Raw genomic sequence first — 23,756 nt, forward strand, 5'->3', positions numbered from 1 at the left:
AGTTGAAGTGTACCTATGATAAAACATTACAGACCTCTACATGCTTTGTAAGTAGGAAACCCTGCAAAATTGGCAGTGTATCAAATACTTGTTCTCCCCAATGTATGTGTATGTCCATTACATGAAATCCAAATCCAAATCTATTTAAATTAACAGCTTGTAATGCAACAAAATAGGAAAAACACCAAGGGGGATGAATACTTTTGCAAGGCACTGTATGTACCCTGAAAATATATAGATATGGTGCCACCCCTGATTAGGGGTTGACAGCCACTATAACTAAACAATAACACATTTATTTGAATATATATTTAGCTTCCAGTCAATGTCTCCATATACAAAGTTGAGAGTCTCATCTTTCATTTTTGGTCTTACTGGTATGTCAGATTAGCTATTTCGACAATTTCTCAGTATCACAGAAACACATTAAATAAATAACAGAAACATTTTCATGACAAGTTGCCAGGGATGAAATTAATCAAAATAACTGTTCAAAACATGAAAAACATGCATAAAGCTGTATTTCTAAACCTCAAATTTGACTTTAAATGTGTGAGAATGTTATGCGTATTTGCAGGAATTAAAACCATGTACTTCAATGGTTATAACTATGTTTGCGCTTTTAGGGTTAATGGATATTGTTTAGACAGTTACACCAACTTTTAGAATTAAGAATATTCTTCTAATTGTAGTCATTCAGTTACATAGGATTGTTCAAATTTTCCCCATGTAATGTTAATGCTCTGCTAACATTGCTACCATATAATGTTGTAGTATCATGTAAATGCATCATAATGCAGAAACCTCAATGTCCCAACTCTCTAAATACATGGATCTAGATGTGGCCATAGATAGAGAATCCTCTCACAATACACTTTACAGAAAAATGAACACTGATATATGATACTGTGTATCATGTCAAATCAGATTTACATTGAACCAACAAACAATGGCAGATTTGAAATTCACAGAAATGCACCCAGATTTGTCGTGCTATTCAATTTGTTTCCTTCTAGAAATGATTCGCTGGGTATTGAAGCTAATTTACAAATAATCAACAAAACATTCTAAATGCAAACATTCTACCAACTTGCCATGACAAAAATTATGACATTTTTAGATGTAGCATATTATACAATACAATGGGTGGGTCTAATCCTGATTGTTGATTAGTTAAAATTGCATTCCAGATGGTTTTTAGTCCATAAATCTATGACGTTAAAATTCCTATTTACTCTGTTCCATCTGATTGCGCAATCCACTGTCTCATCAGCCCAGCCAGGCAATTTATAAACTTGATCTCTACTCTAAAAAGCATCTAGACATTATCTCACATTCCTTTTAGGCTAACATTTAGGTTTCAACAGTGGACATTTGTATAAACCTTGCTGTCTGTCTCTTTGACCTTTATGACATTGTTTCAATATTTAAATTCGATATCCAGCTGTCCCATATTAATGAACGTGTCGGGAGTCAGGACGAGACAGACAGGCAGCGTTTTCTCAGCCAGTCGAAATCATGAATCATCATTTTTATGGATAATATACAAAGAAATATAAATTGAAAAAAGGTCAAATTAAACGAAGTGCAGCTAGTTTGCAGTCTTTCCAGCTTCAGTTTGAAGTGATTGTGTTAGCTGTGTTGTTGAACAACAGTGTCCTGACGAGTGAGCAAATGTCCTAATGCCAGGCGAAATTGCACCTCATTAGCTTATTATTATGGATGTATCCCAAATAAATGTCTTTATAAAACAGTTTAAATAAATACAAATGCAGCTATTTTGCTGTTATTCAGCCAGTATGGCAATGGAACATTTAGAATGAACAACTGTGTCTCTTCCATAGATACAGAACAAAAAGACTGAACGACTGGGACTGGCAACCAAACCGATAGAATGAATGACCAGTCAGCTTGGGTAGCAACCCTAGATTTGTGTCAGGACTATATCTGGAAGGATGAAATACTATGAATAAATTCATCAAAATAAGATTTTAATTGAAAACATGTCAATGATTATTTGAGTATGTTGGTAACCCATTGTATAAAAGTGATAATGCGCTCAAAGCCTGTGTTTGGAGGATATTGGCACAGTGTGCCTACCCGGGCCTAACGACACCCGTGCCAATATATCCACCAAACACCGGCTTTGAGGGCATCAAATCAAATTCTAATCCAATTTTATTGGTCACATACTGTAGACCGGGGTTAGTTGTCACACTTTTTACAAATTAATGTATTTCTAATGCACCAGTATATCTTATTTTCACTGTTAGGAGAAAAACCAAGGTCTTCGGTTGAAATGGGGACCATTTGTTATCCTCATATCTTATTCCAACACGGAGTTATAAGCCATTAAACACACTTTGTCCGAGGTTGGTTGTCACACAGTATGGGGTTGGTTGTCACAGTGTTTGCCATTCGTTTTTCAGCAACAAATAAACCAATATACAATGTTTTTGAAAAAGTAAAGCCTTTATTTGAAAAAAAGGAAAGCCTTTATTTATTGAACAGTATTTCTCTCTAACATTACAAAAATAAATGTGTAGAAATAAATTCAACATTGTTGAATATTTGCTTTGGCATTGCAGTTCTTACTCTACTCAAATGTTCATGTCAATGCTTAATAAAACAAACTAAAGTAGGGCAACATTTGGGGAAAAAAAATTGTATGTGGATGAAGGTCATTCTTAGGCAAATAAACTATATGTAACGGTATTCGTCAACCCGTTCTCCCCTATAATTAGTATATGTATGATGAGAAGTGTGCTGGTAATCATTGTGTTGTTGTGCAGGTAAGATCGTAGCCAACCGGACAGTGGACTTTGAGCAGGTGCAGTGGCTGAACTTCACAGTGAGAGCTCAGGACCACGGCAGTCCACCCAGAGTGGCTGAGCTTCCTGTCTACCTACGTATAGTAGACATCAATGATAACAAGCCCATCTTTACACAACCCTCTTACCAGGTACCAAAAATACTAGTTCATAACATGCATTGCAAAGGGCATCACCCTTAAGGCGTCAGCATACTTCGGTTCAGCTGGCACCTAGCCGAACTCGGCTAGGCGAACTGAGCGTGTGTTTTCACATACTACCTTAAAAGACATTCACTTGAAAAAAAAGATAACTCAAGAAATCTGTCATAAATGTTGACGTTTTTCCCAAGAAGATCTTAGTCGCGCAATTTTTACATCTAAGATGTTTGGTGCAGTATTTGTCAAGTAAAAAATGTTGCATGAAAACAATTTGTTTCTTGTTGAATGACATTTCATTGAAGAACCCCTACTGTTGACCAATCACCAACAAAGGGGCATAGACGTTGGCTACCGACTTCGGCTTGCCTCATGAAAAAATGTGTGTGCACGAATAGCCGAAAAAACACTTGTGGAAGACCAAATCGAACAAAAATGTCATTATATATGCACAAACTATTTTGGTTGGGATGCATGCGGACACCTTTAATAGTACTCACTTGATATAATTTATATTGTGATGGTCTGAGTTTGTGCTTGTCTGTGTGTATGCTAATGTTGTTGTGTCATGCTGTCCCTTTGCAGAAGCCAGTGTTTGAGGATGTTGACTTGGGCACGGTCATAGTGACAGTCAGTGCCACAGACGCAGATTCGGGCCTCTTCTCTGTCATCGAGTACGGCCTGGTAGACGGAGAGGGCAAGTTTGGCATCACTCCCTCCACTGTGAGTTCTGTAACATGTTTTAACACGTGAAGACACACACACACACTTTGCAGTGCTTGAAGTCGACTTCTTTTTACTTCACGTATCACTGCACTTCACAAATTGGTGCAGGCACTCATTTTTGGGTGCTGGTACTGTTTATATTTAGGAGCTGGAACTTTTTAGCCAATATTCTGTAGGGGCGGATGGTCCTCGAGCAGTAGAAAATTCAATGTGCTAGTACTAGCTACCGGTGTGCACCTGCCAAATCCAAGCACAAACACACATACATATACATATACACACGCACACAAACACAGACACACACACACGCAATCGCTCCTCTCTTTTGTTTTCACTCTATTTTGTACTCTTTCAAAGAAAAAGAACAGATTCATCTACATTCAATATACAAAACATTAGGAACAAACACCTTCCTAATATTGAGTTGCACCCCCTTTTTCCCTTAGAACAGCTTCAATCCATTGGGGCATGGGCTCTACAAGGTGTCGAAAGTGTTCCACAGGGATGCTGTCCCATTTTGACTCCAATGCTTCCCACAGCTGTGTCAAGTTGGCTGGATGTCCTTTGGGTGGTGGACCATTCTTGATACACACGGGAAACTATTGACACCCAGCAGCGTGGCAGTTCTTGACACACTCAAACTGGTGCGCCTGGCACCTACTACCATACCCTGTTCAAAGACACTTAAATCTTTTGTCTTGCCCATTCACCCTCTGAATGGCACACATACACAATCCCATGTCTCAATTTTCTTGAGGCTTGCAAATCCTTCTTTAATCCATCTCCTCCACCTCATCCACACTTATTGAAGTGGTCTTAACAGGTGACATCAATTAGGGACCATAGCTGTCACCTGGATTCACCTGGTCAGTCTATGTCATGGAAAGAGCAGGCGTTCCTAATGTTTTATACACCCCAGTGTATGTTGCCTGATCATCAAAATTACACTTAATTAAATGTGGAATATGGGACCTGGAATGAAACAGTTTACTAGCCTAAGAAGAAAGACATTTTCAGATACAAGGTGACTTTGTAGAGGTAAAGGAGGAGACTCGAGTCCAAGGTTGCGGTTGGAATAATAGCTTTTAAAGGATCACTTTACTATTTTGGTGTGTTGTTCATTAGTCCACTGTTAATACAATCCCCCAAAATGTTCATGTTTTTTAAGATGGAGCACTCTCAGCACAGAGCAAAAATTGTGATGATGATGCTGCCTTTTACATCATATGAGTGAACTATCCCTTTACCTCAGAGCTCCTTGGGTACAAGCTAGTGCAAAATGAAACGACCTTAATCTAGAGGTTTTATAAGTATGCATTGCTCACTTCAGTGTCACAATTATGTGCATTATTATTATGACATAAAACAGACATTACATTCTTGTAAGGGAGATTAACTTTTTTCAAGAGTTAGTTTTTCTGCCTGAATGTTCGATCTCTGCTGCTTTGACTCCTGTCAGTCTTCCGCATTTCATTGGAGTCTGGTATAGTTGCCCTTAGACACTGATCTTGTGCAATTTTTCATTTCCACTAATAGTAGGTAGTATAAATGTAACCACATGTAACATATGTTTTTCATTAGTATACACGTCAAAAGTCCCAATGCAAAGTTACACCTCACTTTTCTATTTTTAGAGTTATTACATTATAACCGATCAGAATGCCGAAGTCATGCCGGAAAATGTTTTTGCGGGTGAGACGTTATATGGAGGACCCGGCAAGCCAGCCTATTCCCTATAATGTAAACTCCAAGAGAAATTATTTAAAATGTATAACTTCAAATTAAACCTAATCGTTTGCACAAGGGCTGGGACGATACCAGTATTGCAATACTCGTTAGTATTGTGGCAAGAAAACAAAACATGAAGCTGATTTCAAATTTTTGGGAAAACAGCCCTAATATTGAAATCAAAAATCATTATGTTGTCATCCAGAGTCACATTTATTTATTTCCTAACCTATAGCACATAATATTTTACATACAGCAGGTTTTTAAAGGACCAAATAGTTTGGTCTGCCTCCTGTTTTCATTTTTGCGATACTGGTATCGTAATGGCCCTAGTGGTGAGCTTTCTGGGCCAAGAGCTGCTTAGGCATCACCCAGTGGGTGCTACACAGAGTGGAATTGGAGAAGTCCAGTGGCTATAAGTCACGCTCTTCCATTTCCTAATAATTGCTCCCGGAGTTGATTTCTTCAAACCAAGCTGCTTACCTATTGCAGATTCAGTCTTCCCAGCCTGCAGGTCTATAAAAAAAATTCTGGTGTTCTTTGACAGCTCTTTGGTCTTGGCCATAGTGGAGTTTGGAGTGTGACTGTTTGAGGTTGTGGACAGGTGTCTTTTATACTGATAACAAGTTCAAACAGGTGCCATTAATACAGGTAATGGGTGGAGGACAGAGGAGACTCTTAAAGAAGATGTTACAGGTCTGTGAGAGCCAGAAATCTTGCTTGTTTGTAGGTGACCAAATACTTATTTTCCACCATAATTTGCAAATCAATTCATGAAAAATCCTACAATGTGATTTTCTGGATTTGTTTTCTCATTTTGTCTGTCATAGTTGAAGTGTACCTATGATGAAAATTACAGGCCTCTCTCATCTTTTTAAGTGGGAGAACTTGCACAATTGGTGGCTGACTAAATAGTTTTTTGTCCCACTGTATATTGCTTGTTTGTATTTTGATTTTGAAATGCTTTGAGATTCTTTGAAAAGAAATGTAATAAATTATAATGATTATTATTATTACATTAAATATATAACACCATCTAACCATCAAATATGCAGTTATCTTAGCCAGAAAACCAGCCAGCTAAAGTTAGTTACAGTGCCCTCCATAATTATTGGGACAGTGAAAATGTTTTTTCTTCTTTCGGCTCTATACTCTATAATGTTTGAGAGTCAGCTAATCCAATAGCGATATAGTAGGTTAAATCCAAAGTAGATACATTCCGGAGGCAATAACCCAGAGGCGGCATTGGTCAAAGGAGAAGAGGGGAAGAGTCAACGATAAGACAGCGATTGGAGGAAGGCTCCAGGCAAATGGAGAGGATCACAACAGCGCAGTCAGTCAGCAACTGTAGCTCGCTAGTACTAAGCCAAGGTTGAAAAATTCTAGCCTACTTCACAGAGATCATGAGGACCCCTTGTGTGAGGAATATGATTGGTTGTTTTCATCACACCTCCTCGTGATTAGTGGATTGTAGCTCACCATTGCGAACACTCGATCTGCATGGCTAGTGGCTAACTAACCTGAGCTAGCTAACGCAGAGTAGATTATCCATATGATGTAGAGAAATATTGCATTGTAGGTAGTTTAGAAGATATCTAGAAATAGGTTAACAAATATGTTTAAAAAACAAAATATAACTATGTTTGTAGTTGTAGGTAACCAGATTGTGACTACAACTAAGTCACTAGGTCTTTGACCACACTGTGTTGTTCCTTTGGTGAGTAAAAACTCAAAACTGCTTCCTACCCTTTAAGGCTGTGACTGGGGAAGGGGAGGCTGATCCTACAGTGGTTCTTCCTGTACACGTTGTGTCATACTGCAGCACACCTTGCGGGCTGCCACAGAATTCTATGGCACGTTATTTAATGCTAGTTAGTGCTAGTTTGACCACCAGAGGGCATCTTTGAGAAGCATTTGACAGTCTTTAATATTGGCTGTACTAGAGCATTTAAAACCTATTTTGGAAGAACAAAGTATATGGGATTGATTAATTTTATTAATATTATGTTGTTACTATTCCAAGAAAAACAAAAAACAAAACCCTCAGGGAAAATATGGAGCTGTACAATGTGACCAGTCGGGAGTAGGCTACAGTACTAAAAGCAAAATAATCCCAACATTTCTACACCCTAATTGTAGTCTAACCAATACCCAAACAGAGATTTGGTGAAAATAAAAAGCTCATTGATTTATCAAGACCAGTCCCCATGCTTGTCACTTCCGGCGCCGACAGAGATGTCCGCCTCGCTTCGCGTTCCTAGGAAACTATGCAGTTTTTTGTTATTTTACGTGTTATTTCTTACATTAGTACCCCAGGTCATCTTAGGTTTCATTACATACAGTCGAGAAGAACAACACACCATCAGTACGACCAAGAATATGTTTTCCGCGACGCGGATCCTGTGTTCTGCCTTACAAACAGGACAACGGAATGGATCGCATGCAGCGACCCAAGGAAACGACTCCGAAAAAGAGGGAAACGTAGCGGTCTTCTGGTCAGACTCAGGACAAGGGCACATTGCGCACCACTCCCCAGCATTCTTCTTGCCAATGTCCAGTCTCTTGACAACAAGGTTGATGAAATCCGAGCAAGGGTAGCATTCCAGACTGCAACGTTCTCTGCTTCACGGAAACATGGCTCACTGGAAAGACGCTATCCGGGGCGGTGCAGCCAACGGGTTTCTCATCGCATCGCGCCGACAGAAACAAACATCTTTCTGGTAAGAAGAGTGGCGGGGGCGTATGCCTCATGACTAACGAGACATGGTGTGATGAAGGAAACATACAGGAACTCAAATCCTTCTGTTCACCTAATTTAGAATTCCTCACAATCAAATGTAGACCGCATTATCTTCCAAGAGAATTCTCTTCGATTATAATCACAGCCGTATATATCCCCCCCCAAGCAGACACATCGATGGCTCTGAACGAACTTCATTTAACTCTTTGCAAACTGGAAACTATTTATCCGGAGGCTGCATTCATTGTAGCTGGGGATTTTAACAAAGCTAATCTGAAAACAAGACTCCCAAATTTTATCAGCATATCGATTGCGCAACCAGGGGTGGTAAAACCTTGGATCATTGTTACTCTAACTTCCGCGACGCATATAAGGCCCTGCCCCGCCCCCCTTTCAGAAAAGCTGACCACGACTCCATTTTGTTGATCCCTGCCTACAGGCAGAAACTAAAACAAGATGCTCCCACGCTGAGGTCTGTCCAACGCTGGTCCGACCAAGCTGACTCCACACTCCAAGACTGCTTCCATCACGTGGACTGGGACATGTTTCTTATTGCGTCAGATAAAAATATTGACGAATACGCTGATTCGGTGTGCGAGTTCATTAGAACGTGCGTTGAAGATGTCATTCCCATAGCAACGATAAAAACATTCCCTAACCAGAAACCGTGGATTGATGGCAGCATTCGCGTGAAACTGAAAGCGCGAACCACTGCTTTTAATCAGGGCAAGGTGTCTGGCAACATGACCGAATACAAACAGTGCAGCTATTCCCTCCGCAAGGCTATTAAACAAGCTAAGCGTCAGTACAGAGACAAAGTAGAATCTCAATTCAATGGCTCAGACACAAGAGGCATGTGGCAGGGTCTACAGTCAATCACGGACTACAAGAAGAAACCCAGCCCAGTCACGGACCAGGATGTCTTGCTCCCAGGCAGACTAAATAACTTTTTTGCCCGCTTTGAGGACAATACAGTGCCACTGACACGGCCTGCAACGAAAACATGCGGTCTCTCCTTCACTGCAGCCGAGGTGAGTAAGACATTTAAACGTGTTAACCCTCGCAAGGCTGCAGGCCCAGACGGCATCCCCAGCCGCGCCCTCAGAGCTTGCGCAGACCAGCTGGCCGGTGTGTTTACGGACATATTCAATCAATCCCTATACCAGTCTGCTGTTCCCACATGCTTCAAGAGGGCCACCATTGTTCCTGTTCCCAAGAAAGCTAACGACTACCGCCCCGTAGCACTCACTTCCGTCATCATGAAGTGCTTTGAGAGACTAGTCAAAAGGACCATATCACCTCCACCCTACCTGACACCCTAGACCCACTCCAATTTGCTTACCGCCCAAATAGGTCCACAGACGATGCAATCTCAACCACACTGCACACTGCCCTAACCCACCTGGACAAGAGGAATACCTATGTGAGAATGCTGTTCATCGACTACAGCTCGGCATTCAACACCATAGTACCCTCCAAGCTCGTCATCAAGCTCGAGACCCTGGGTCTCGACCCCGCCCTGTGCAACTGGGTACTGGACTTCCTGACGGGCCGCCCCCTGGTGAGGGTAGGCAACAACATCTCCTCCCCGCTGATCCCCAACACGGGGGCCCCACAAGGGTGCGTTCTAAGCCCTCTCCTGTACTCCCTGTTCACCCACGACTGCGTGGCCACGCACGCCTCCAACTCAATCATCAAGTTTGCGGACGACACAACAGTGGTAGGCTTGATTACCAACAACGACGAGACGGCCTACAGGGAGGAGGTGAGGGCCCTCGGAGTGTGGTGTCAGGAAAATAACCTCACACTCAACGTCAACAAAACTAAGGAGATGATTGTGGACTTCAGGAAACAGCAGAGGGAACACCCCCCTATCCACATCGATGGAACAGTAGTGGAGAGGGTAGCCAGTTTTAAGTTCCTCGGCATACACATCACAGACAAACTAAATTGGTCCACTTACACTGACAGCGTCGTGAAGAAGGCGCAGCAGCGCCTCTTCAATCTCAGGAGGCTGAAGAAATTTGGCTTGTCACCAAAAGCACTCACAAACTTCTACAGATGCACAATCGAGAGCATCCTGGCGGGCTGTATCACCGCCTGGTACGGCAACTGCTCCGCCCTCACCGTAAGGCTCTCCAGAGGGTAGTGAGGTCTGCACAACGCATCACCGGGGGCAAACTACCTGCCCTCCAGGACACCTACACCACCCGATGTTACAGGAAGGCCATAAAGATCATCAAGGACATCAACCACCCGAACCACTGTCTGTTCACCCCGCTATCATCCAGAAGGCGAGGTCAGTACAGGTGCATCAAAGCTGGGACCGAGAGACTGAAAAACAGCTTCTATCTCAAGGCCATCAGGCTGTTAAACAGCCACCACTAACATTGAGTACCCTACATTATTCATCTCATATGCATACGTATATACTGTACTCTACATCATCGACTGCATCCTTATGTAATACATGTATCACTAGCCACTTTAACTATGCCACTTTGTTTACTTTGTCTACATTCTCATCTCATATGTATATACTGTACTCGATACCATCTACTGTATGCTGCTCTGTACCATCACTCATTCATATATCCTTATGTACATATTCTTTATCCCCTTACACTGTGTATAAGACAGTAGTTTTGGAATTGTTAGTTAGATTACTTGTTGGTTATCACTGCATTGTCGGAACTAGAAGCACAAGCATTTCGCTACACTCGCATTAACATCTGCTAACCATGTGTATGTAACAAATACAATTTGATTTGATTTGATTTGAGCAGCGTGAAACGGTGCTGAAATGGTTGACCACACCCAGGTAGGATATTGCTTCAAATTCTATTGCTTCCATCTTCAATATGGTCTAAGTGCCACAATGTCACAAATAATTGAACACACACAATTCTTAAAATTCTGAGAAGGGTAGATAATGATCTGGTGATCTGCACTGCATATTAAACTGACATTCTTATTGCTATATTCCACATGTTAGTGTGTATGTTTCGATCCTCTTTCTCGCACACGCACATGCACTTGCTGTCTTGACCTCTGAATGCTCGGCTATGAAAAGCCAACTGGCATTTACTCCTAAAGTGCTGACCGGTTGCACCCTCTATAAACACTGTTTATATTATCTGACCGTGCTGGTCATTATCTAGCTTTTATGGCCATGTACTCTTTTAATCTCGAACCAGTTCGGATTTAAGTATAGCTTTTGTATGACATGACGCCTTTAGTGAGAGGTCTAATGCTTTAATATTTAATCATTTCTGCCCTTGAATTCATATTCATTATATAAATAGGCCCATATGCACCTTGATATTGGGGGTGTGCCATGCAGCCATGCCTAACAGGAAAAGGGGGTGCGCCATGTGGCCGCGCCAAACAGGGAAAGGGGAGTTGGAGCTGGTCATCCGAGCTTGTGCCAGAACCTTGTGCCAAGGGAAGGGAGAAGCGGAGAGTCATAGATACTCCCGCCGTTTACCCGTGCTTCATTGGTCTGTTTCGCTTGATGGCCCTCCGATCTGCACTTGTTAGATGGCCCTCTGACCTGCAACCATTTTCTATGGTTATATATGTGTTCCCTACTCTTCCTGTGGTCCACCAAAATTAAGGCAGTTTATACAATTTTAAAAACATTACAATAGATTCACAGACTGTGTGCATTCAGGCCCCTACTCCACCACTACCACAAATATACAGTACAAAATCCATGTGTACATGTGTGTATAGTGTGCATGCTATCGTGTGTGTGTATGCATGTGTCTGTGCCTGTGTTTGTGTTGCTTCACAGTCCCCGCTGTTCCATAAGGTGTTTTTTTATCTGTTTTTAAAATAACATTTTACTGCTTGCATGAGTTACTTGATGTGGAATAGAGTTCCATGTAGTCATGGCTCTATTTAGTACTGTGAGCCTTCCATAGTCTGCGCTGGACTTGGGGACTGTGAAGAGACCTCTTGTGGCATGTCTTGTGGGGTATGCATGGGTGCATTCAACATGTCAATACCTCTCGTAAATACAAGCAGTGATGAAGTCAATCTCTCCTCCACTTTGAGCCAGGAGAGATTGACATGCATATTATTAATATTAGCTTTCTGTGTACATCCAAGGGCCAGCCATGCTGCCCTGTTCTGAACCAATTGCAATTTTCCTAAATCCTTTTTTGTGTCACCTGACCAAGGATTTTTGTATCATCCTTGTAATTCACTAAACATCACTACTCATAGTTATTTTTAAGACTTTGTTATAGTCCAGGTACGACAAAACTATGGCCTGTAGGACCTGCCTTGTTGACCGTGCTGTCAAGAAGGTAGAGCAGCGCCTTATCATGGACATACTTTTCCCCATCTTAGTTACTGTTTGTATCAATATGTTTTGACCTTGACAGTTTACAATCCAGGGTAACTCCAAGCAGTTTAGTCACCTCAACTTGCTCAATTTCCACATGATTTATTGCAAGATTTAGTTGAGGTTTAGGGTTTAGTGAATGCTTTGTCCCAAATACAATGCTTTTAGTTTTAGAAGTATTTAGACTAACTTATTCCTTGCCACCCACTCTGAAACTAACTGCAATTCTTTGTTGCAGTGTTGCAGTTATTTCAGTCACTGTAGTAGCTGACATGTATAGTGTTGAGTCATCCACATACATAGACACTCTGGCATTCCTCAAAGCCAGTGGCATGTCATTAGTAAAGATTTTTTAAAGTAATGGGCCTAGACAGCTGCCCTGGGGAATTCCTGTTTCTTCCTGAATTATGTTTGAGAGGCTTCCGTTAAAGAACACCCTCTATGTTCTGTTAGACAGGTAACACTTTATCCACAATATAGCAGGGGGTGTAAAAGCCATAACGCATAAGTTTTGCCAGCAGTAGACTATGATCGATAATATCAAAGGCCGCACTGAAGTCTAACAAGACAGTCCCCACAATCTTTTTATCATCAATGTCTCTCAGCCAATCATCAGTAATTTGTGTAAGTGCTGTGCTTGTTGAATGTCCTTCTCTATAAGCATACTGAAAGTTTGTTGTCACTTTGTTTTCTGTAAAATAGCATTGTATCTGGTCAAACACTATTCTTTCCAAAAATGTACTAAGGGTTGGTAACAGGCTGATTGGTCGGCTATTTGAGCCAGTAAAGGGGGCTTTACTATTCTTAGGTAGCGGAATTACTTTTGCTTTCCTCTAAGCCTGATGGCACACACTTTCTAACAGGCTTAAGTTGAAGATGTGGCAAAATCGTCTGCTATTATCCTCAGTAATTTTCCATCCAAGTTGTCAGACCCCGGTGGCTTGTCATTGTTGATAGGCAATAATAATTTTTTGACCTCTTCCACAATAACGTTACGGAATTTAAAATTATAATGCTTGTCTTTCATAATTTGCTCAGATATGTACTTGGACGTGTAGTGTCAGCATTTGTTGCTGGCATGTTATGCCTATGTTTGCTAATCTTGCCAATGAAAAAATGATTAAAGTAGTTGGCAAAATCAGTTGGTTTTCTGATGAATGATCCATCTGTTTCAATAATAATAATAACAATATTTATTTAAATAATTCATAGTTTATATGGTGGCACCAAAAATGTGAATTAATATTTACAAAACAATTTTCCAAACAAAACACATTACAAAATTGCAACATGTCAAACCATAATAAATAACACATCTACTTTGTATAGTGCTTTTCATTACAATTTCCAGCGAGACTTTTCAAACCATCAACTCACTGATGGTTGAAGATGATGGGAGATCTGCAAATGCAGCCTGGAATCTTTTGGCATCACAGCACAATATCAACATCACTCTAATCATAGTCAGAAGACAGTTGAAGAAACTTGAGTGAACTTCTGGAATGGCTTTGTAAGACTTATTATATATATATTTTTTTATTTTATTTTATTTTTTATTTAACTAGGCAAGTCAGTTAAAGAACAAATTCGTATTTTACATTGACGACCTACCCCGGCAAAACCCAGATGATGCTGATCCAATTGTGCACCGCCCTATGGGACTCCCAATCACGGCTGGATGTGATACAGCCTGGATTCTAACCAGGGACTGTAGTGATGCCTCTTGCACGTAGATGCAGTGCCTTTAGACCGCTGCACCACTCGGGAAACATTATTTTCAGAACATAAACCATGTGTGTTCTCTTGGATCAAAGATGGCGACAGTATTTTTATCATTATTTTATTAAGCATACAGATGTTAATGAAGAAGCCACATTTGCCTCGGGATCCATCCCAGTTGGTATTCTGTGGAACCATGCGTTTTTTTGGTGTGGCCTGTTGTCCAGCCCTTTGTCCACTGATCTTCACGGATGGTTGTCTGCAAATCAAATCAAATTTTATTGGTCACATACACATGGTTAGCAGATGTTAATGTGAGTGTAGCGAAATGCTTGTGCTTCTAGTTCCGACAGTGCAGTAATATCTAATAAATAATCTAACAATTCCCCAACAACTACCTAATACACACAAATCTAAAGGGAGGAATATTAATATGTACATATTGCAATTTTCTCATATGAATGAGTGGCATAGGCATGGTGCAATAGATGGTATAAGATACAGTACAGACATATGAGATGAGTAATGAAAGATATGTTAACATTATTAAAGTGGCATTGTTTAAAGTGACCAGTGATCCATTTATTTAAGTGGCCAGTGATATGAGTCTCTATGTAGTTAGTGATTGCTGTTTAGCAGTCTGATGGCCTTGAGAGAGAAGCTGTTTTTCAGCTTTGATGCACCTGTACTGACCTCGCCTTCTGGATGGTAGTGGGGTGAACAGGCAGTGGCTCGGGTGGTTGTTGTCCTTGATGATCTTTTTGGGGGGCAGGTAGTTTGCCCCCGTTGATGCGTTGTGCAGACCGCACCACCCTCTGGAGAGCCTTGCTGTTGAGGGCGGTGCAGTTGCCGTACCATCCCGACAGGATGCTCTCAATTATGCACCTGTAAAAGTTCGTCAGGGTTTTAAGTGACAAACTGTTGCGCTTTCTTCACCACACTGTCTGTGTGGGTGGACCGTTTCAGTTTGTCTGTGATGTGTACGCCGAGGAACTTAAAACTTTCCACCTTCTCCACTACTGTCCCATCAATGTGGATGGAGGAGTGATCCCTCTGCTGTTTCCGGAAATCCACGATCATCTCCTTTGTTTTGTTTACTTTGAGTGAGAGGTTGTTTTCCTGACACCACACTCCGAGTGCCCTCACCTCCTCCCTGTAGGCTGTCTTGTCATTGTTGGTAATCAAGCCCACTGCTGTTGTGTCGTCACCACCTGGGGGGCGGCCCGTCAGAAAGTCCAGGACTCAATTGCACAGGGCCGAGTTGAGACCCAGGGCATCCAGCTGAATGATGCGCTTGGTAGGTACTATGGTTTTAAATACTGAGCTGTAGTCAATGAACCGCATTCTTACATAGGTATTCCTCTCGTACAGATGGGACAGGTCTGTGTGCAGTGTGATGACGATTGCATCGTCTGTGGACCTGTTGGGGTGGTATGCAAACTGAAGTGGGTCTAGGGTGGCAGGTAAGGTGGAGGTGATATGATCTTTGACTAGTCTCTCAAAGCACTTCATGATGACAGAAGTGAGTGCTAAAGGGCGATAGTCATTTACTTCAGTTATCTTTGCCTTCTTGGGTACAGGAACAATGGTGGCCATCTTTTAGCATTTGGGGACAGCAGACTGAGATAGGGAGGGATTGAATATGTCCGTAAACACACCATCACATCTGAGGACGCGGCTAGGGATGACGTCTGTGCCAGCAGCCTTGCGAGGGTTAACACGTTTAAATATCTTACTCACGTCGGCTACGGAGAAGAAGTGGGGGGGCGCAACGGTGGCACTGTGTTATCCTCAAAAGTGGGCAAAGAAGGTGTTTAGTTTGTCTGGAAGCGAGACGTCAGTGTCTGTAACGTGGCTGTTTTTCTTTTTGTAATCCGTGATTTCCTGTGGACTCTGCCATATACGTCTCGTATCTGAGCCATTGAATTGCATGGTTGTATGCTCTGAAAAAACACATTCACATTTTTAGTACACAATTATCCATTTTATTACACAGTATGCCTACACATTGATAGGCTATTTAAAAATGTTTTTAAGAAAATGCACTGAAACCAAAATACCTTTAGTTTTGGAGATCCTCTCAGCTATGGCTAATTTTCAAGTCCTCTGGTGGCTCCAGTCCTAACCCTCCAATGTATTGAATGAATGTATTAATTACAGTCATTTACCATTCTCATTCTCTGACTGGTTGTTTGCGGAGTTCACCATCTCATTTTCAAGACCTTGTTTAAAAAATAACACATTTTTTTGAGATTATTTCATTTTCAATTGTATTTTTTAATTTTTTTTTATTTCACCTTAATTTAACCAGGTAGGCCAGTTGAGAACAAGTTCTCATTTACAACTGCGATCTGGCCAATATAAAGCAAAGCAGTGCGACACAAACAACACAGAGTTACACTTGGGATAACAAACGGACAGTCAATAACACAATAGAAAAATCTGTAGACAGTGTGTGAAAATGAAGTAAGTAAGGCCATAGTGGCGAAGTAATTGCAATTTAGAAATTAACACTGGAGTGACAGATGTGCAGATGAGGATTTGCAAGTAGAAATACTGGTGTGCAAAACAGCAGAAAAACAAAAACAAACATGGGGATTTTGGGCTATTTACAGATGGGCTGTGTACAGCTGCAGCGATCGGTAAGCTGCTCTGACAGCTGATGCTTAGTTAGTGAGGAAGATATAAGTCTCCAACTTCAGTGATTTTTGCAATTCATTCCAGTCATTGGCAGCAGAGAACTGGAAGGAAAGGCAGCCAAAGGAGGTGTTGGCTTTGGGGATGACCAGTGAAATATATGTGCTGGAGCGTGTGCTATGGGTGGGTGTTGCTATGGTGACCAGTGAGCTGAAATAAGGTGGCGCTTTACTAGTAGATGGCCTGGAGCCAGTGGGTTTGGCGACGAATATGTAGTGAGGACCAGCCAACGAGAGCATACAGGTCGCAGTGGTGGGTAGTATATGGGGCTTTGGTGACAAAACGGATGTCACTGTGATAGACTGCATCCAATTTGCTGAGTAGAGTGTTGGAGGCTATTTTGTAAATGACATCGCCGATGTCAAGGATCAGTGGGATAGTCAGTTTTACGAGGTTGTTTGGCAGCATGAGTGAAGGAGGCTTTGTTTTGGAGGATGGCCTGGTGTCAGCAAAGAAGCCACTTTTCTCCAGGAAAAACATCAGGAACAGACTGAAATTCTGCAAAATGTACAGGGATTGGACTGCTGAGAACTGGGGTAAAGTCATTTTCTCTGATGAATCCCCTTTCCAATTGTTTGGGGCATCCGGAAAAAGCTTGTCCGGAGAAGACAAGGTGATCGCTACCATCAGTCCTGTGTCATGCCAAAAGTAAAGCATCCTGAGACCATTCATGTGTGGGGTTGCTTCTCAGCCAAGGGAGTGGCTGAGAAGTACAATTTTGCCTAAGAACACAGCCATGAATAAATAATGGTACAAACACATCCTCCGAGAGCAACTTCTCCCAACCATCCAGGAACAGTTTGGTGACGAACAATGCCTTTTCCAGCATGATGGAGCACTAAGTGGTTCGGGGAGCAAAGCATCGATATGTTGGGTCCATGGCCAGGAAACTCCCCAGACCTTAATCCCATTGAGAACTTGTGGTCAATCCTCAAGAGGTGGGTGGACAAACAAAACCCCACAAATTGACAAACTCCAAGCATTGATTATGCAAGAATGGACTGCCATCAGTCAGAAGGTGGCCCAGAAGTTAATTGACAGCATGCCAGGGCGGATTGCAGAGGTCTTGAAAAAGAAGGGTCAACACTGCAAATATTGACTCTTTTCTTCAACTTCATGTAATTGTCAATAAAAGCCTTTGACACTTATGAAATGCTTGTAATTATACTTAAGTATTCCATAGTAACATCTTACAAAATTTCTAAAGACACTGAAGCAGCAAACTTTATTAATATTTGTGTCATTCTCAAAACTTTTGGCCACGACTGTGGAAAAAAAATAAAAAATAAAGAAAAACCCTTGATTTAGTTGGTGTGTCCAAACTTTTGACTGGTACTGTACAGCCATGGTTGTCAATTGTACTGCAGAAATGGATCGAAAGTCACACAAAATAGAGGTTTTGGTGGCAGCTGCAGAGAAGCACTTGGAATTGCGAGGATTTACGGCAAAACAGCTTATGGAGGTGTTGAGTGGTAGTGTTATGTCCTATCAGACCGTTAGTCTGGAGTAGGACTAGATAGGGTTAAAAAGTTGAATGGGGTGTTTTTTTTTAGGGAGGGCTAATAGTTGGCAGGGCAATGTTCCTTTTCCTTTTTCCAAATGTTGTATTACCATATCAAATAATTGAATGTAGGTAGGCTGTGAATGGCACATCAGTACAGTAGGTGGCGGTGTATGCACCTAAACGTTGGATGCCAAAGAAGATGAAGGAGTTCCTGCTCTGGCTGCATTCCAATACTGAAGACAAACCCAAATATGGAAGTTCCTGCTGTGGATTAGATGTGTTGTCTGAAGCCTAAACTCTCTCCCCGAAACTGCCTAATAATTACACTTGATAATCATCTTTCTCCTCTTTCTCCTCCTCCTACTTTTCCTCCTCCCTCTCTTGTCAGGGTGACATCTACATTCTGTCTCCACTGGACAGGGAGACTAAAGACCACTACACCCTGACGGCCATAGCTAGGGACAACCCTGGGGGCAGCCCCAACAACCGACGGGAGAAATCTGTTCAGGTGGGATTCATACTGTAGTAGAACACCAAGTAAACATAGTTGAATACACTGACTGTAATCACTCTGGATAAGACTAAAATGTGAATGAAAATGTATGTTCAAAATACTCTGCGGCCAGATTATTAGGGACAGCACCCCGTTCACAAAAATGTTTCACTCCTACAGACAGTGAGTCACGTGGCCGTGGCTTACTATATAAAGCAGGCAGACAGGCATTGAGGCATTCAGTTTGATTAAAAATTTGAATGGTCAAAACAAGTGACCTAAGCGACTTTGAATGAAGTATGATTGTCGGTGCCAGGCGCACCGGTTCCAGTACCTCAGAAACGTCCAGCCTCCTGTGCTTTTCCCACAAGACGGTGTCTAGGGTTCACCGAGAATGGTGCAACAAACAAAAAACGTCCGGTCAGTGGCCATCCTGTGGGTGAAAACAACTGATGAGAGAGGTTGATGGAGAATGGCAATAATTGTGTAAGCTAACAGGCGGACCACAAATAGGCAAATAATGTTGCAGTAGAACAATGGTGTGCAGAACGATATCTCGTAATGCACAACTTTGTCGGTCCTTGTCACGGCTGGGCTATTGTAGCAGACAACCACACTGGGGTCCACTCCTATCAGCTAAAAACAGAAAGTGGATCGAGTGGGCACATGATCAACAACACTGGATTTGAGGAGTGGAAAAGCATCCTGGTTCCTGTTGCGTCATGCTGATGGCAGATTCAGGTATTGACGTAAGCAACATGAGACCATGGACCCATCCTGCCTGTTGTCAATGGTACAGGATGGTGGCAGTGGTGGAAGGGTGTGGGGAATGTTTTCCTGGCACATGTTAAGTCCCTTGATACCAATTGAGCAACATTTGTACGGCACACCTTGTATAATCCATTCCCCGAAGAATTCAAAGTGGACCCAGTACTAGGTGGGTGTACCTAATAAACGGTCTACTTTGTGTATATCTCTGCATTGGTAATATGTGTATTATGATTCCTATGAGGATTGAAACCATACATAACCTTGGTATTGCTAGCACCACACTCTTACCAACTGAGCCACACAGGGCCACATCATATTTTCCTGTCCCTGGTCTGTCTCTCTCAGGTCTTGGTGACCGTTCTGGATGTGAATGACTTCCGTCCACGGTTCTCAGATCAGGTCTTTGAGACCAGTGTGTTTGAGAACGAGCCCAGTGGGACATCTGTGATCACGCTGACTGCCAATGACCTGGATGAGGGGGAGAACGGTCTGCTGTACTACAGCCTGCAGGGCCCAGGGGCAGGTAGGAGCCACACAAACACACACACATCATCATAGGTACTGTAAGAGGCTTTTGTTTCAGCCCAGTTTTAACACAACTGGTTTAACTTATTATGGTCTTCATTGGCAATTGATTAGTTGAATCAGGTGTGATAGGGCTGGGCTAAAACAAAAGCCTGTATCTCTCTCTTTCTCTCTATGGTGTATCAGATGCCTTCTCTCTGGAGGCTGACACGGGCCTGGTGCGTTCTCTCCGTCTGCTGCAGTCTTTTGAGTGCTTTAACCTGACGGTGGTGGCTACAGACCAGGGCAAACCACCCCTCTGGGGCACCGCCACCTTACACATCATCATCATAGATGTCAACGACAACAGGCCCATGTTCGTCAGGCCCACCAACGGCACCATCATGCACATCATGGAGGTGTGTCTATATGTTTGCTTGTGCATGTTGGTGGTACTACAGTATGGTGTTAGAAGTCCCTAGCAGTATAGTAAAAATGTAATAACAGATTATATATTTTTTTGCATGTATGAAGCTGTTGCTCAACTACACAGTGCTACTGTAAAAATCTCTGCAGTTGTAGTTATAGTGCATACAAACAGGATATCTCAAATCTCAATGATGTCTGCCCCCCCCTTGTAGGAGCAGGCCCCAGGCCTGCTGGTGTACGAGGTGTTTGCGACAGATGGGGATGAGGGGGTGAATGGAGAGGTGCGCTATGCATTCCTCCAGACAGGCGCTAGGAACAGAGATTGGGAGAACTTCCACATTGACACTATTACAGGAGTTATCACCACCGCCGTCAAACTGGACCGAGAGAAGCAGGCCCTGCACAGCGTGAGTGGACTGACAAGACACGACCTAGGGCCCAATTCTAACCATACATATGCACTTGTTGCTGGTGACAACCTGAATCATAACTTGAGGTCAATGGAAAAAATGCAAAGTTTGCAAAGGCCTGGCAGATTTCTGGTTAGGATTCAGCCCAGACAGGAATGAACAAGCTGATATGCAACTTATAAACCTACACAGTAATGGAGTGTGTGTGTGTGTGTGTGTGTGTGTGTGTGTGTGTGTGTGTGTGTGTGTGTGTGTGTGTGTGTGTGTGTGTGTGTGTGTGTGTGTGTGTGTGTGTGTGTGTGTGTGTGTGTGTGTGCGCACGCTCATGTGTATGTGCATGTGTATTGTTTATGTCTGACTAATAGAAGGTGTCCTGTCCCTCAGCTGATTGTTGTGGCCTATGACCTAGGTCAGCCCGTGCCTTATGAGACAACCCAGCCCCTACAGGTGGCGCTGTTGGACATCGATGACAACGAGCCTGTCTTCTTCAAGCCCCCGGTGAGTGGAGGAGAGTTAGGCTGTGTCTCATTTGAGGAAGATGTTCCCTCCACTCTGCCCTAATTCACATTCATCTTCCTGCAATGAAACATAGCCCTGGACTCCTCAGCTATAAATCAAACTCTGGGTTTATACCTTACCACTAAGTGATACTAAACGGCAGAATATTCTTTCTGTACCAAGCATGTTTGTGTGATCAAACCACCTTTTCAAATCTCTAGATATCTCTTCCTTCATATTTGTTTTTTATTTGGTATTTTGTGTACTGTGTTTGTATATTAGTCAATAACCTCATTTACACCTGGCACTAGCATGTGTCCTTTGTCCTGATCTTGCCCACATTTTCATAAATATGTCTACACATGGTATTAAAATGTGTCTCATATTTGTCCACTGTGTCTGCATTGTGACCAGATTCTATGGGATTATGGTGATTTACAGTACCTCAAACATAACACTTTGTATGGAAAATTCTTAGAGACTTACCCAGAAAGACCCGAAGCTGTAATCGCAACAAAGGTGCTTCTACAAAGTATTGACTCAGGATTGTAAATACTTATGTAAATTAGATATTTCTATATATTTAATCCATTTTGAATTCAGGCTGTAACACAACAACCTTGGAATAAGACAAGGGGGTATGAATACTTTCTGAAAGCACTGTAAATGGTTTCACTGTCCAGATCCATCTACACTTGTAAGATATCATGACACAATGTGTGCCTGACTACCTCCGGAGGTGGTCAGGAAGATCTGGTCACAATCAGATCACATTGCGTCTTTTAATCGTTTACACCTGTCTGAAAATGTGGGCACAATCTGAATGTGGACAAGATCAGGACAAAGGATGCATGTTAGAACCAGGTGTCGTGTCTTTACTATCATTAACTGAAGACTGATAGTTTTTATCAAAGATTCTCTGTAATTAGTTATTACGCGATCAACTGATTAATCATGTAACTAATTAACTAGGAAGTCGGGGCACCAAGGAAAAATATTCAGATTACAAAGTTATCATTTCCTAAAATAACTTTTCAGATATTTTATCTGATCAATTAGTCTTCGAATTAATTAATTATTTTCTTTACCTCACGTTAGTCTCATTCCAAACGTCGTAAATTGTTGGTTTTCTGCACGAACCCAGTCTTCACTATGAGTCATCCATACATCAATTGTGTTAAATTATTTATTTATTACTAACTAAGTAATTCACCAAAATGCATAAACAAACAAACAAACAAGGTAAATGTGGTTACATGAAATGATAGGAGAATGTGCCCTAGTGGGCTAAACCGGCATGGTGGCTTGTTAGACAAAAGGGGAAGTGGGGGTCGACTAAGAAGTCACTACAGAGTGATAATTATAACAATTGAAATGCTAATCCTTTGCACATGAACGCTCACTCATTCGGGAACAATTGCAATCAATATATATATTTACCCTCAGTGTATCGTCTTGATCGCTGGTGAAAAGTTCATTTATTTTGTAGAATTGTCCGTCTCTCTCCCTCTCTCTCTCGGTTGTGGTTAGAGGGGATGGTTCAGAGTGACATTCGTTATAGAATGGTTGTTTCAGCGGTTGTCGTTCTTCGCGTTCAATGATACCGAATTCCTAGCTGCAGAGTAGTAATTAATATCAAAGACTTGTTCTTATTCTTTCGGTATCGATAGTCTAAGAGTTTAACCACGTGGTATGGTTAAAATATTCAGCAATGGTCTACAACCTTTGTCCTCTGAATGGAGAAAAACATGGTCTCCAACCTTTAGCCATCTCGTAATTGAGGTAAGCTCGGTCTACTGATAATTTCTCAAAGTTGGGTTTTATTCAGAATGGCAGAAAAGGGGCTGTCCCAGTAAGCCTGACCCTAACTGGGCTCAGGGGCGGTTCTCTGATTTAGTTCAAATCAAAAGGGAATTGTATTTTTCTTCATTAAACAGTCCAAAATCATATTACACATTTATACAAACCGTATCATACTCACTCATTCATCTTATACAACAATTAGATGTAAACCTCATATCTGAGGCTATTATATAAACAGCGTTATGTCTCACTCCAAACGTCGTAAATTGTTGGTTATCTGCACGAACCCAGTTTTCACTATGAATCATCCATACATGAATTGTGTTAAATCATTTATTTATTACTAACTAAGTAATTCACAGAAATGCATAAACAAACAAGGTAAATGTGGTTACATGAAATGATAGGAGAATGT

The 23,756-nt window shown here is 41.8% G+C and overlaps 1 protein-coding gene across 3 annotated transcripts in view; it reads left to right on the forward strand.

Annotated features, from left to right (window-relative positions):
* Positions 1-23,756, forward strand: part of LOC115135377 (cadherin-23-like) — a 171,483-nt gene that overhangs the window by 133,213 nt on the left and 14,514 nt on the right. For all 3 annotated transcript variants that reach the window (XM_065023447.1, XM_065023448.1, XM_065023449.1), the window contains 7 exons: positions 2,793-2,962; positions 3,554-3,691; positions 18,822-18,941; positions 20,043-20,220; positions 20,409-20,620; positions 20,843-21,037; positions 21,425-21,538. In XM_065023447.1, the coding sequence (XP_064879519.1) occupies positions 2,793-2,962; positions 3,554-3,691; positions 18,822-18,941; positions 20,043-20,220; positions 20,409-20,620; positions 20,843-21,037; positions 21,425-21,538 (1,127 nt within the window). The remainder of the gene's footprint in view (positions 1-2,792; positions 2,963-3,553; positions 3,692-18,821; positions 18,942-20,042; positions 20,221-20,408; positions 20,621-20,842; positions 21,038-21,424; positions 21,539-23,756) is intronic.

This window comes from Oncorhynchus nerka, linkage group LG10 (assembly GCF_034236695.1).
Source record: "Oncorhynchus nerka isolate Pitt River linkage group LG10, Oner_Uvic_2.0, whole genome shotgun sequence".
Classification (NCBI taxonomy): domain Eukaryota; kingdom Metazoa; phylum Chordata; class Actinopteri; order Salmoniformes; family Salmonidae; genus Oncorhynchus; species Oncorhynchus nerka.